The sequence below is a fragment of the Pararge aegeria genome, chromosome 22 (genome assembly GCF_905163445.1).
Source record: "Pararge aegeria chromosome 22, ilParAegt1.1, whole genome shotgun sequence".
In the NCBI taxonomy this organism is placed as follows: Eukaryota; Metazoa; Arthropoda; class Insecta; order Lepidoptera; family Nymphalidae; genus Pararge; species Pararge aegeria.
In genome coordinates, this window is record NC_053201.1 from 6,138,846 (window position 1) to 6,155,177 (window position 16,332).

Here is a 16,332-nt window from a genome sequence, read left to right on the forward strand (position 1 = left end):
TTGATGTGATGATTATGATCTGTGTTTTTCACGGCCGCCGGGTTAGGAAGCCATCCTTCATCGCAGCAGCATAGACCCACTTTTGTCTGTGAGGTAGGGGGGGTTGCCACGCAGTAGGGCATTTCTTAGCCTTTCCAAAAACGTGAGAATGTTTTTGTGATGAGTAGTCTGAATTCCGATGATAGACAAACTATTTCTTTCAGGCATTATTGTTCTTTATATTCTTAGTGAGCACCAAATATTTATATGCCAATTGGTGTGGTGAAGCTCCAACAATAATCTGGAAGAATCGCTTTATTTTATTAAAACGTCCTATCAAGCCTAAAATGAAGCGGCGATAGCGCAAAGGGAGGAGCTTGACTTAACTTTCGGGGGACCGAGCTTGAACCCAGCCTAACTTTTCTAAATTGTGTGCATTTTAAGTAATTGAAAATATCACTTGCTTCGACCCTGTAGGAAAGCATCGTGAGGAAACTTACATGCCTGAGAGTTATCCATAATGTTATCAAAGATATGTGGAGTCCACAAATCCGCATTGGGCCAGCGTGGTGGACTACGACCTTAACACTTTCTCACTGTGGGAGGAGACCCGTGCTCTGTAGTGGGCCGCTAAAGGGTCGATATGATGAGTAAGCCTAAAATTTGTTTTTTTGTGCAAAATATTGAAATTTAACTAAAACAAATTACTATAAAAATCATTCTCGTATCATTCCCTTTCTTAATAGCCTCCTTAGGTGTAATCTCTGGTTTAATCTTTTTGTAATATCTAATAATCTATCTATAAAATAAAATCCATAGTAAGAGTTTCCATGACAAAAGGAATAGAAATGTAGCTTGTGTGCTTAACAGATTCACCCGGTTCCAGCTAGCCTTGGTGATGTTCAAGCAAGTTACAAGCGATGCGATTGAGGATTAGACAACCAAAAACATCAATAAGAAGGTCCCACATAACACTGATTAAATCAAACAAGCCAAGGGCAGAAACGAACAAAGAAACAAACAAGTATGATAATAACCCTCTAAACAAACGGCTTTTACCTCACTTCCTCGTCAACACTAGTTCAAGGTTTTCGAACAATGAGCTGGTCTTATTACAGATGCGTAGCTGTCACAACCAGCTACCGTCCATCAATACAGGCAGATGTATGACAACGTCTCTATTGAGGCCGTTTCATATTTATGCACGTCAACGCGTCAATAATAAACGGGTTGGAATATGCAATGGTGAACAGTAGTCTTAGTACAAGATTTGCTTGCTCGCAATCGAGAAGTCGTTTTTAAGTGTGGAATACACTTGTACTTTGGAGTAATATGGATCTTGTCTGTATTGAATTAAAGCACAAATTTGCCTACAACTCGTTAGCTGGGACTTTTGACAGAAAGTTTGTGAAACGAAAATCAGAAGTACAGTATTGGTGATTCTAAAATAAGTGACATTTGGTCGGCTTTTACATGGACGAAAAATAGTTAAATAATCAAAAACGACTTCTCGATTGCGTGCAAGCAAATTTTGTACTAAAACTACAGAATAAACAGTGGTCAGATAGGATTGTCGCACTGGGCGCGGCCACTACTCGTTCATCTGTCAATACGTTGAATCTTATTATCAGTAACACAATGCCTCGGACGTTAAGGATTCTGTAATGCACATAAAGTAGAGTATTATACGATTACATACATGTGTTAAATGCCCTGCGACTTGCGAGTTGACTGAAAAAATATACCATTCGTTTGTTTTCGTTTTTGTGATGTGCTGTATTAACATCAAATGCACCTTCTTTTATTATATACAGAGCTAAGCTGCAGACATTCCTTGATATCTGGTCTGAATTTTTTCTATTGTTAGACAGTATTATTTTGTACGATAATTATCATCATCATCATAATTTCAACCAATCGGCGTTCACTGCTGGACTTCTGTAGGGAGTTCCAAAATCCACGGTCCTTGCTTCATCGGCTCTCAGCGACTCCCCTGATGTCATCTGTCCAGCTCGTTTGGGGCCGACCTACGCTGCGTTTACCGGTGCTTGAGCACCCAACGTCCATCGGTTCTCCTAGCTAAGTGCCCTGCCCATTGCCACTTTAGCTTCGCGACTCGCTGAGCTATGTCGGTAACTCCAGTTCTCCTACGGATCTCCTCATTTCTGATTTGATCACATAGAGATCAACTCGTAGCATAGCTCTCTCCATCGCCCGCTGAGTGACTCTGAGCCTTCTTTTGAAGCCCATAGTTAGCGACCACGTCTCAGATCATTAGTCATCACTGGCAACACGCACTGTTCCAAGACTTTAGTCTTCACTGAGGGATTTTGGACGAGAAGATGTCACAAAGTTTCCCGAACGTTGCCCATCCGAGTTGTATTCGGCGGTTCACCTCTTTTTCGATAATTATGGGTCGTACCAAATGTTTTACGTAAGGCGTACGGATACCTTACTTTATAGACGTAAACGAGAGATGTTAAGGGAGGGGAATCCGTATGTATTGAACTACGTATCTATATAATGTGATATCATGAGATCGTTTTACAAAAGGCAGAGTTTATCTACTTGAGATTGTCTTGATGTCAATCAAATGAACCAATTACCAGCCCACTGCATGGCACTGGTCTCCTCCCACAATGAGAAGGGGTTAAGGCCGTAGTCCACCACGCTGGCCTAGTGCGGATTGGTGGACTCCACACGCGTTTTAGAATATTCTGGAGAACTCTCAGGCATGCAGGTTTCTTCACCGTTCAACGGTGCAAGTGATATTTAATTACTTCAAACGCACATATCTTAGAAAAGTTAGAGGTACGTGCTGGGAATCGAACTTGGGCCCACGAAAGTGAGGTCAAACTCGGAACTTCTACCCAATGCGCTATCACCATTTCAAAGTGTATTTAATAGATAAAAATACACGTATCCTATATCACTGCTATAGGTATTCAATTGTCGATAGCAATGCAGTAGGTACATGTTATGCTCGTATAGCAACAAATAAAATTCAGTATTTCTATCATGTAAACGCTGTTGTTTAGCAAATAATAAGTCCAAGTACATTGTTTTGACACAATGCAAACAAATTATGCACACTTTTTATTCCCGACATATTAATGAATAAAATATGATCTGCAAGTAAAGAAAACAGCTTGTATGGAGCGGCGAGATTTATGTTTACATTGAAATCCGTTCACCGAACGTCATCCTATTCATTACGTTCAAAGAAACGATAGAATTCACAAGATAAATGTAAATTGTTATGACGTGTGCATATTTCAGATTTCATATTGCAGGACCAAATATGTAGGTATAATATAGGTAATAGACATGACGAGTGTACTGTTCTGTTCGTCAAATCAAATCAAAATTAATAATATAAGCACTTTGGAAATCTATGTCGGTTTGTTTGTAGTGACTCTAACGGTTTCTAAAGGCTGATTCTAGAATGAAGCCGGAAAAAAACTCAGCGGTTGCTCATCATCAATCTATTACCGATCTTCTTCAGGGCACGGATCTCTTTTTTTTATTCCACTACAAGTTACCCTTTGGCAATTTTATCTTACCTGATGATTAGTGAAGATGCATTCTAAGATGATAACGATTATTAATTATATAAAACTCATTAATGGGTGTCTGCGTGACATCGTACCGGAACGCTAAATCGCTAAGCGGCACGTCTTAGCATTGGGGTGCTAACAGACGATGCAGACTAGACCAGAGAATATTACGAAATTATAAATAAAAAATATACTACGACAATACACACATCGCCATCTAGCCCCAAAGTAAGCGTAGCTTGTGTTATGCACGTAAATATTTATAATATACAGATAAACGCCCAGACACGGAAAAGCAATCATGTTCATCACACAAACATTTTCCAGTTGTGGGAATCGAACCCACGGCCTAGGGCCCAGAAAGCAGATTCACTGCCCACTGCGCCAGTCGGCCTTGGTCTAAATTATTAATCCCAAAATTGCCCTTGCTTTGGTTCAAACCCTGGAAATCCCACTGAAATCTGCAGCTTCCATTTTTGCGCCTGGGAGGTCTTCAAAAAGTGATATTTAGTTCTTAAACGCACATAACTAATAAATGTTTGAGATGCGTTCTGGGGTTCGAAATCGAATCCCCGATAGTGCAGCCAAAGTCCCACCAGGCTATCACCGTTTTGTGCTATGATATCAATACTAATTTTCGTCTGGTGACAGGCCCACAGCTCTTGAAAGGTATCCTCGTCACCTGCTTGTACATTCTCGGTTAATACTTTGCATACAATGACAATGTCACACGCTCCCGTAGAATCACTTATATATTCTGAAATGCGCACTTAAAATACATCAATATTTTTACGCTCTAACTCTCTACATATTTCACTGTCAACTGTTCGGAGGTATGAAAAAAAAACTCGTGTTTGTACGTACGCACTTATAGTTTTTTATTCGTTTTTTTGGGACAATAATAATAACAAAATATAGTTTTCTGTTCGCCAATAAGCAGGGGGCAGCGTGGCTGACTGCGGCCCCAACCCCTTCTTATTATCACAATCTTCTTCATATATCATCTTGAACAATATATTGTTACCTAAATTATTTGACAATTCTGTTTGGGTGAAATAGTTTCTCTTACACAAAATAAAAAGTGTCGACCACATCTGCCCAGAAAAACAAAAAAAAATTGGTCAGATAAAACAGTTTCAAAAATTACCTTTTATTTAGTGTTTGTGTGTGTTTGTCTATGTATGTGTGTGTATGTGTGTGTTTGTGTACGCACGTGTACAGTGGCGTGCATAGAGGGTATGAACAGGGTATGCAGATGATATAAAATGAAGGAAATCTCCACTACGAGTTATAAATACTTAAGGGTAGAATTTTTATAACTCTTACAATGCCTATCCTTAAGTTTTCTATAACTCGTACTGCAGATTTCCTTCATTTTATATCATCTGCATACCCTGTGCATACCCTCTATGCACGCCACTGCATGTGTATGTATCTAAGCATATTTTAAGTCTCGTTTGTTAGTTGGTCATAAAGAGTCAAAAACTGACAATGCTGCACGGAACGGGGGAGGGATCCCAGTGGAAGGGTTTTTCTACGCATGTTTTTCTATACTCTTTGCAAATGCGAAAAGCATTTCTATACTCTTTGCGAATGCTTTTAACATTTGCAAAGAGTGTAGAATTTGTTTAAAAATACACCGCGTCTTGTTTCGCATATTACAAGTTTATATTAAGGTTTGACTTAAATGATCATTAATAACCTTCGAATACCAATTAAATACACAGTCAGCCTAATAACTCACGTTAGTTAGTATATAAATAATATTATTTACGTCTAAACCTAATCAAGCTCAGTGCGTGCTTTACGCACCCATATGTCATAACTTGTATATTCTATTACAACTTGTCATGATGTTGGCATGAATATCATTGTCCTGTCATTACTACATTTTGCGATCTTCAACAAAGCTGAGCGCACATTCGTTGGATAATTGTTAAATTACCTGGTGAATTTACTTTTGTTTTGAAAGTTATAATTTTCAAGAGTAACCCAGAACAGTTACTAATTTATGTCCTACACATTAAATGGTTCAAGATTTTACTTCATTGAATGCGGTTGCAAATTATCGTCTTCCTTGGGAAAAGAGTATTACTTAGTTTGCATTCCGGTGATGGCACGTAGCTTATAAAGATTGATTGATCATCGTCATCATCATTAGGTGCCATCTTCATATTGTAGTTCGGAGGTCAGCCAGTGGAAAATCTTTTTTTTTTTTTTTATTATATAGACAAGTGCTTGACTGCACACCTGATGGTAATTGACGATGCAGCCTAAGATGAAGCGCGCTTGCCTAGAAGATGCCTATTCACTCTTGATTTGAAGGCACCCAGATTATAGGTATCGGGGAAGACGAAAGATGGGAGGGCATTCCAGGCCTTTGCGGTGCGGATCAGAAAGGAAGAAGCAAAACGCTTCGTACGTGTTGATGGTATTTCAACCACGTAAAGGTGCAGATTCTTTCGGTACCTCGCAGTTCCATGGTAGAAAGGAGATGGTAAATAAATCGTACGATGATGTGCCATAATCATCAATTCCGAATAGGTATGTCTGATCCACCCTCTTACATCGTCCAACCATTTCATCCTCGGTCTCCCAGGTGCTCTTTTCCTGGTAATTTTCCCTTCAAGGAGCAACCTTGGAAACTCGGACAGGGATCCTCTCTGTAGGTGACCGAAAAACGAAACCTTCCTTTGTATGACGGTTGTCTTTAGTTTTCATTTGCATTTGGCCCTTCGTAATACTTGAGCGTTTGAGATGAATTGTCTCCATGATATTTAATAAAAAAAAATATTTGATTGACTAATGTCACACATAAACACACAGATACATTTACTACTAGATAGACACTAGCGGATTTACTTACATATTGGATGGCCAAAACAGCAGAAAGAACGACACACTGCACACTTCAGATATATCAATTTATATAAAATACCTCTAGAAGAGAAAAAAAATATAGAAAATTGGGTTACCTACGCCAAATTACAAATATATTACAAGAGTGATACAGTTCAGTTCATCAAAACCCAAAATAATATAACGTACTTTATTACTTTGGTGCCAAATAATTTCGAAGGCTACAAAGATTCTTTATCACAAACTAGCCTTTTTTTGTTATATCAAAATAACATAATATTGTTTCATTTAAATACGACGTAGATATGCCTAGCGTTAGTGGGTTTTTGTTACAATGGTACCATACTACCCTCATATTTTTGTATACTTTTAAGTTAAAAGTTTTAACGGATAGCTGCATGTGAATTAATTGTTTTTGGCATGTTGAATTAAGTCTATTTTTTGTGTAGCACGCTCTAACTCACAATCTCAGCAAACCTTATAATGTAATAGCTTAAGTTTTCATGTAAGTGAATACTGTTCTTATGAAAACAATAAAATTTCTTAAACCGCAAATATTTTAATTTTAATAGGGAAGACTTCAAAGGAACTTTTAAGCCTTTTTAACAATAGAGGAGGTCTGTGCCATGCTGTGGAAATGGGAAAACATCGTTACGCAAAATTAACTCCTACCTTCATTTTTGATTTGTACTCACTCAAGGAATTTTTAGTGCACAAAAATATTTGACTAGATATATATACCTACCTAATTACCTATACTGACATTATATTTAATATTATTCTTTTAAATTTAACTCAATATTTGGACGTCGTTGATGCGTGAAACACCAAATGATAAAATCATATATAAGTGTTTAGTTCCTATCATATTTTATCCAAATAAAGAATTTGAATTTGAAAGCTCATCTCTACAAGTTGCGATAGCGTGTTCCACAATAAGTATTCTGATTTGTACCCTGTCAAGTGGCTATGATATTAATATCCCATGCCCTTATGGGCTAATGAATTCAAATGTAGTCGAGTTTTGCCCTTTATAGGACAGTTAGTAGTTGACAAGCATAAATCTATCCAAATTACAGATGGTATCGTTGCGAAAACTTATGTATAAATGGGTCGGATTTAGTTTACAAAATTAATCTGAAAATAAGCCATGTTTACATAAGATGTACGGTAGCATAATAACAAAACAAAAAAAAAACAAAAGTGGTAAGATAGGAATGGAAAAAATAATTGTGTAAGAAATTACTTCTTTGGTGTAAAAAAACAAATATAATTCAACTTACCACTTGCAACAATTAATTAACGTTAAAATAAACATATACAGTAATTTTTTTAAAGTTTTAACACATTAGAAATAATTCTCAAAACCAAAAATTATACTTTTTATTGACCAAAATAATTCAAACAGAAACAAAAGAATAACCGGTAACTGCCATTATTAAATTTTCGCCCTGCTTTATACAGGAACAAATACACAAAACCTGTTATTAGTTTTAAGTTAACCAATTTATGAACTATTTAGGATAATTACAGCTGTTGGTTTTCCAATGAAAGTAAAAATTAAATAGAATATAAAAGAAGAACAAAAACGCTTACAATTTTCAACACACCAACCGAATTTTAACGTTTAAGATATTGAATGTAGTTTGTTATCACTATCATCTCATTGCAATGAAAATAAATATAAGTACATACTCATCAAAATTGCCTTCCTGTTTTTTTGAATAAAGAAAGTTGGAGTTTGTCTAAGAAGATATTATGCAGATATCTTACTTTATTTGAAGGGCGTTCCAATAGCATGATCAAACAAATAATATTATGGGTTAAGGTATTAAGACGGCCTAAAATCTTAAGTGGGTACACACTCCACATATTATCGTTTAATGAAACGGTTATTTATTTAAACTTGAATACACTGCCCAATACGATCTTAGTAACAATTAGCTAATATTTTAAGCTAATGTTTGATTTTGTATAGGCTTATTTAAATGCCAATATAGCTCCAATAGCTTTCATGTTAAAGACTATATTTCTATCAAATTAATGGACATAGACCAATCAATCAAAATGATATTTGCTTTCATCTCAGCAGGCAATGTTGAGAGTTTTCTTCTAATAAGGTCATGGATACACTAACGTATTATGTTATTTGTCTTTTATATCAATGAGTGGACTTGAAACGAAGAACTTTATAAATTACGAAACATCATCATCATCCTCAGCCTATACGCATTTTAATTATTATATAAGAGATATTATATAAGAGGCAACTGAAGAGCTGACACCCTTCAAGGGTTTGTTAAAAGAATTAAGTAGTATTTTCCCTAACGAGATCAGTCACAAAAATATCTACTGCAACTTCCTTTAATAAGTTCGCTTACGTTTGACGACATCATGACATTACTGATGGAAAACAATTATTTTTCTGCTTCTGTTATTTCTTTTTTTTTTTTTAATGGCTTGTGTTTGTACCAATTGGGTACGATTTACTTCGCCAATGTCACGTGGTATGGAGGAGACACGCTTTTGAGAATGATCGGTGAAATATGAGGAAGACCAAATTTTAATCTTGACGCATTTAAATAAGTAGCAGATTTATTGCTTCCTTTATGAGTTAATTTCCAACAGAAAAACAGATAATTAGAATGTTAGTCGGTTGGAGATAGGAAGGTTCTTACATATATATTTACAACTTAATATTATTACACTTAACATATTTACATAGGAATCTACAGAATGGGCTAAACACAGACATTAACAGACACTCAACATTTAGAGGACGAGGAACTTGGACTGGGAGAACATCATAGAGGGGATGAAGGAGTTTAGGGCAAGAGAAGAGGATATGGGAGACAGTGCTTTCTTCCAAGCCACATTCACATATGGAGTGATCCCTTATTCTAATCTTAATTTCTTGTTTTCTTTTAATTTTTGCAAACACTTTATCTATCTTTATTTCACAAATTAAAGAGAAAACAAGAAATATATTATCTATCATTATTCTTAATCTTTGTTAACGATGAAGATATTTATCCAATCTTAGATTCCATATATGTCGCGAAATTAAGATTTGATGATATGTTGATGATCACTAATTTGAACATTCAGAGCAATTTTGACACAGCTCATCTGAGAAACTTCTACCGCCATGCCTGTTTCTGGCACCAAGCAGAAAGCATTGCTGTATTCTGATCTGAAAAGCATGGTTGCCGGTGTAATTACAGCTGTATATGATGTAGGTGTTAACCTACGCCGCCGGTAATACAGGATGTCACTTTGTCGCATGATATATGATATCTGCTTATTCCGTCTAATACAACTATAAAGAAAAATTTGTTTTACAAAACAGAACCGACTTTATTATACGACTAAAAAGCAAGAAATAAATATTTTCTTTTTAGGTCGGTTCCAAGTAAAATGTAGAAAGTTACTATGTTTAGATCATGAATTTATGTGTGAATACACTTTTATTGAACATCACATAAAAATACAGAAAAACTAGTTCACACGAAGTATACAATTAGGCGGCCTAATCGCTACATAGCGATCATATATTCATATATTTCGTATTCCTTTTCATATAGAAGCAAGAAAATTACAAGTCGTTTTCTACATTTAACTGGGCACCGACCTAAAAAATGTTGTAGAAAATATTTATATAGTGCTTTTTAGTATAACAAAAGTCGGTTCTTTTTGTCAAAAAACCTTTTTTAAGCTTTTTAAGGGGTAGGTTTGCAATTATATCTAAGTTATAATAGCTGCTCACCTTCCACAAAATATTGCATTTCCTGGAGCCTTGAGGAGTTGCTTGAGGAGTCCTCCCGGCACTTAGCCATCAGCTCCTTTATTGTCACGATCATATATTGCACTATATACCGCAAGCGCAACTAATGTCATACTTTTTATTGTATAGTTTCGGTGACTATCCTTGCTCTTCATCATCAGTTCGACGTTACTTAGTACACGGTAGTGGTACATTTCGAAAGAAAATGCTCAAGTTACATTAAAAAATACTTAAATCGTAATAGGTGTTCCTATAACATTTGAAGAGTTCCCTCGATTTTTCCAGGATCCCTCCAATAGATCTTCACCAAATTAAAATTGGACCACCTCAGAGGTAGTGGCGTGCATAGAGGGTATGTATAGGGTATGCAGATTGTATGAAATGAAGAAATTCTGGTGTTATAAAAAGCCTACCCTTAAGTTTTATAACTTGCACTGTAGATTTTCTTCATTTTGTATCAACTTTGCATACCCTTTATGCACGCCACTGCTCTGAGGTCATACCAAACAAAAAAATAATCAAAAATGGTGGACAGTTGGCGGAGTAATCGCGTAACAAACATACAGAAAAAAATATATATATACAGTAGAATTGAGACTCTCCTCCTTTTTTTAAGTGGGTTGAATATTTGCCGTATGATGACGGCAGATTAGAATGCATTCTCACCAACCCTCCTTTTCCCGCGGGTGTCGTATGAGGCGATTGAGGGAATATCCATTAGAGAGCAGGCAACAGAGTCCTCTATGCTACTACTACCACTTTATGCGATCCCCAACCCGCCTACAGACCTGATTACAGGCAAACCCTCCCATTGTGTGAGGTCTTTAGTCCTACAGTGGACTGTCTGAAAATCAATACAAATCCAAATAGGGTAATTCATTCAAGGGCAATTGTATATTATTTTTTAACAAATTACCAAATGAAATCTTTGAGATGTCTCTCAATAAGTTCAAAGTTTATATAAAACGTAAGCTTACAGAAAAATCCTATTATAATATTAAGGATTACTTAAACGATAAAAAAGCTTGGGTGTGAATTGCTCTAGCTTCATGGCTGAATATGAATTACTGTGAGATGGTGATAACAAAAAAAAAATTACCCGGCTAAGTTTGTTGTGGGCTCTTCTTAGACGAGGGCGCGTTTGGAACCCTCGTAGCTTTAGGTTTAAGTTGGCGGATGAAGTTATCACCATCCCCTTACAATTATGTAAAAATTTATGTATGAACGCTTCATAAGTGCCTGTGATAGGCCTACATGAATAAAGAAATTCTGAATTTGAATTTTGGTATCATTACAATGTCTTACCAGATAATAAAAAATACATGTTAATTATAATTGATACCTAATAAGCTATGTACCCGTAGAGTTGATTAAAAATAATGATAAACGTAATTAAAGTGAACTTGACACAGCAAAACAAATATCTGGTGGGGTCATCGCATCCATCAATCTTCCGAAGACCTTGTCTATGTAAACCTGTTCCGAGTTAGTACGTCCTAATAATTTTAAAGAACATTTTAATTACAGCTTTTATTACACGTCTAGACTGTTACAATATGAAGACAGTGGTACTTATAATGAACTGTAATTATTTTTATACTTGTTACTAACTAATATGTTAAAAGTTAAACTTTTATTAATACGAACTAGATTCTGATTTTAATTTTAGAACAGGGTGCGTTTGTAACCCCAATAGCTTTAGTTTTAAGTTTTTATTACACGTCTAGACTGTTACAATATGAAGACAGTGGTATAACTAACTGTTATTATTTTTATACTTGTTCCTAAGTTATATTTTAAAAGTTTCACTTTTATAAATACCTACTAGATTCTGATTATATTCTAAGAACATGGTGCGTTTGTAACCCTCCTAGCTTTAGTTTTAAGCATACAAATGTGGTTATCGTCATCGTCTCACTACCAATGACGCCCTCCTGGCCCAACGGTAAACGCTGTGAATTTAAGTAGGAGGTCCCGAGTTCAATGCCTGGCAGGTTCAATTTTGGAATTTATAATTGCTGAATTTTCCCTGGTCTGTTCTGGTGCCGCCAAGCTATTTAGTGTTCCGATGCGATGTCGCGTGAAAACCTATTAGGGTTATGACTACGCTGACTACCCTAACAGAGTAGCCCGCTACTTCCAGCTTAGACTGCATCATCACTTACCACCAGGTGAGATGGCAGTCAAGGGCCAACTTGTAGTCGAATAAAAAAAAACAAGTACCTATACGCTTTAAGGCAATTTACGCATCAAAAGTGTCTTCTATGGGCCTGTTTGAATTAAGAAATCTTGATTGGTATTTAAACAAACAAATATACTACGACAACACACACATCGCCATCTAGCCCCAAAGTAAGCGTAGCTAACATGGGTACTAAGATGACTGATGAATATTTTTATGAATAATATACATAAATACTTATTATATACAGATAAACACCCAGATACTGAAAATGAATCGAACCCACGGCCTTGGACTCAGAAAGCAGGGTCGCTGCCCACTGCGCCAGTCGGCCGTTACTTACCAGTAGAGATTTTCTTTTTGGGTATTGTCCGATTCTTTTGTATGTGTATAACTGTGTATATATGTGAATTTACTTTGGCGCAGTGGTAAGCGATTTGGTCTTATGAGTGGAGGACCCGAGTTTGATCCTCGCAAGGAGCAACTTTTGACGGCCAATCGGCGCAGTTTGCAGCGACCCTGCTTTCTGAGTCCAAGGCCGTGGGTTCGATTCCCACAACTGGAAAATGTTTGTGTGATGAGCATGAATGTTTTTCAGTGTCTGGGTGTTTATATGTATATTCTAAGTATTTATGTATATAATTCATAAAAAATATTCATCAGTCACCTTAGTACCCATAACACAAGCTATGCTTACTTTGGGGCTAGGTGGCGATGTGTGTATTGTCGTAGTATTTATTTATAAATTAAAAAAAAAAAACTTGAAATTTATAACTTCTAAATTTTACTCTGGTTTATGGTCTGGGCCTACGCTTTAGCAGTGGCTAAACATCCTATCGACAAAGATGTGCTGCCATTTGATTAAGCATTCCAGTAGGTACCGTTCCAGCAGGTAGTAGGTAGATACGTAATCGCATAAAAATCTATAAGTTTATGGGCTTAATATAACTGCCTTTCCCCTAAAAGGTTAACACGCTTCCATCTAACACTGAATCATCACTTATGAATAGTTGAAATTGTATTCATGGACTAAATTGTAGTGGAAAGTTGGGCAAAACAGTTTATCAAGATTAGTGCAGAGTTTGAGCCGAACATAAGCAAGAACCAAAATAACACAATTAACATTTATATCGTTTTCTAAAATTATTGGACCCTACATAATAAATAACAAAAGGTTGTCTGTTTGTCCAGTAGCGAGTGGCACTTGGGCTGGGAGAGGAGTGCTCTTCACGGCGTCAGCTGGTACCACCTGCTTCACCCTGACTGCTGCAAGGAGGCGCAGAATAAACACCGACTAAGTAAGTCTACTGCCTTACCAATGACTATAATAAACAACTGATACTAAATAAAATTATAACTTTATATTATAATTTTATTTATTTATTTAGCAACGCACCCCGTGAAGATATTACAGTTGCCCAATTCGTCTCCCCGGGACTATTAAAAGAATTTAAGAACAAGTAATAATTACAGAATGGTTTTTCTATGCTCTGTAACTGCACTAAGAGAATGAATGTCCATAGCCAGCAGTGAGATGTTAATAGGCTAATGATGTCGATGGTGTATAAGTCTTCTAACCAACCAAGCTGACCGCCCGCGTTGGAGCCGCGTGGAAAATTAAAACCAAATTTTTATATATACCCAGAGAAGACTATTTAGTGAGTCGTAAATAGATTAAGGACGGTGATGAGAAAGTAAATATATATAAAAATTCATTCATTAATTCATGCATTCTTTACGTTCCCCGTGTACTCTTATTTTTGACCTTCGCACTAAAGTCAAAGCTCCATTTTACACACTGTTAAAAAAACAAGTTTATCTTCAACTTCTCATTGTGGTATTGCTAACCAAGTAGCTATATTTGTGCAAAATAAAATTACATTATTTTTCAGCACATTTAAAATAAGAACATCTATTCTAGCTTCTCGATGGACTCATACGCCGACAAAGTCGCGAGGGTCCGCTAGTATTAAAATAAATCTTTATGATTACAGAAACTTCATGCTTTTTTATATGTAATATCGAAGTATAATATCAAAAATAGAGTGCTCAGAGAGTCAGATTCCATGAGTTGACGTTCATAGGTCAAGCCCTGATCTATCAAATGAAAAATAAACTAATGGTACACGTTTAAAAGTATTTGAAAGCCTATCGAATCTTAGGCGTGGCTTTTAAACTGTTACAATTGACGACAAAATAAAAGGAACTGCAGGGATCCTAAATACCAGACCAAGGATTATAAGTTCAACTTTCAACCGCTATTGACCTCGACCTATTATGAATAGCACTCAGAAAAAAAGAATGGTGAAGGCAAGATGTCAATCGGTTAGTGGATACCTAGAACTGTTAACTTGGCTTTAAGTATTTCTTGTTTGAAGGCTACCTATAAGTTAATCGCAGATAGGTTCAAGAAGTGCAAGGGAGAAAAGGCTGTCTGGACATTGGACGTAAGTTTAAGTTATTCAGGTCAGACGAAGACTGGTGATTGTCCTGCTGTAATTCTATATTAATAAACCGACATTGAAGTAAGAACGTATTTAAGAGAAACAGTACAACCTGCTCTAAGCTTAGCTCCATGTCAGTTTTTTGGTAAACCCACACGTGTAAGCTGATTGGAAGGTGGATGGCTATATAACCTATAGCTGCGTCTCAGCATAAGCTCGAGAAATACCCGAAGTTCTGTGCTACACTTTGCTGCGTGACTGCGTTTTAGCTAATTGAATAAGCAGAATCATAAAACATTAGACAAGCCCACAGAAAAACTGAATAAAGTCATTAGAAAGACCCAACGTTATTGGACATACTAAGTGACCGTAATTCTTTTGCGATCCGTATTATATCAGACTTTATCAATAAATAATAATAAATGCGTTGGGTGCAACACATGCGGTTTTCTGAGCAGAGCTCCTTTGCAGGTCTTACGGTAGTCTGCGATTAACAAATACGGTACGGTAATCGCACATAAATAGATCAGAGAAAGGACTCTTATTAGAAATAGGTGTGTCGATCATATCTTTTTAAAATGTTAAAACGTTTTAGACTGATTGACAGTTTCTGTCAAATTAGTATTGTCTGATTTTTTGCATACAAGTTTAGTCATTTGTTATTTTATGTGTCAACTCGTACTTTAAAGGTGCCGCAAAAATTAGCTAAAAGAATTTGTTCCTGATTTGTATGTCATAATAAAGGAAGGTTCCATTTTAGAATTAAAATCATTAAGTTCATTTTTACCGTGGAAATCTAAGATATCTATAGAAAAAATGTCTGTTAATTGTGTTTATTTTTATGTAGTTTATCGCACTTGTAGAACATATTCACACAATTTTTTAACATTTTAAGACAAATTAGAAAAAATGTTGTATAGTTGTCTGTTAGTATATTAATTGGTTTGTTAGCGGCCTATGTACGGATTAACTGCTGCTCCGATCTAAGATCAAAGATTTGCATAGAGATAGCGTGCACCAATGGGTTAACTATAGGTTTTTTTAAATTTCGGAATTTCACGTCGGTGAGGTAGAATTATAGCTTTACTTTTCCATAGATATACACTTGATAATTGTAATTAAAAAAAATTGCGGGTACATACCTAAATATTATCAATAACTCACTTAACAGCTGATCCAGCAGTCCAATATAAAACTCAGCTTCCCACGTTATTTAATAACCGTTTTAACATTTCTAAATGTGCCCAGTAAAATGTTAAATTCTGCAACGTTCCGCCCGTTAGCGAAATCTCCCGATCGCATTACAAAATAACGGTATAATAAAGTATTATTCCTATTGTTGGACGGATTTGTTCTGCGATATTTTAAGAATAGGTAGTAAAATACATTTGGTCTCGTAAAAATTTATTATTAATAATATTAAATATGATCATCGATATAAATGAATAGATGTGGTCGTGCGAAACAAACACACAACCATTTTACACAACTTCTAATAACAAACGAATCAGTGCCATCTTTTGGAAT

General features: G+C 36.0%; 1 protein-coding gene across 1 annotated transcript in view; it reads left to right on the forward strand.

The window, feature by feature from the left end:
• Window positions 1–16,332, forward strand: part of LOC120633930 (neuronal PAS domain-containing protein 4B-like) — a 208,435-nt gene that overhangs the window by 154,779 nt on the left and 37,324 nt on the right. The window contains exon 8 of the mRNA XM_039904340.1: window positions 13,553–13,659. Within this exon, the coding sequence (XP_039760274.1) occupies window positions 13,553–13,659 (107 nt within the window). The remainder of the gene's footprint in view (window positions 1–13,552; window positions 13,660–16,332) is intronic.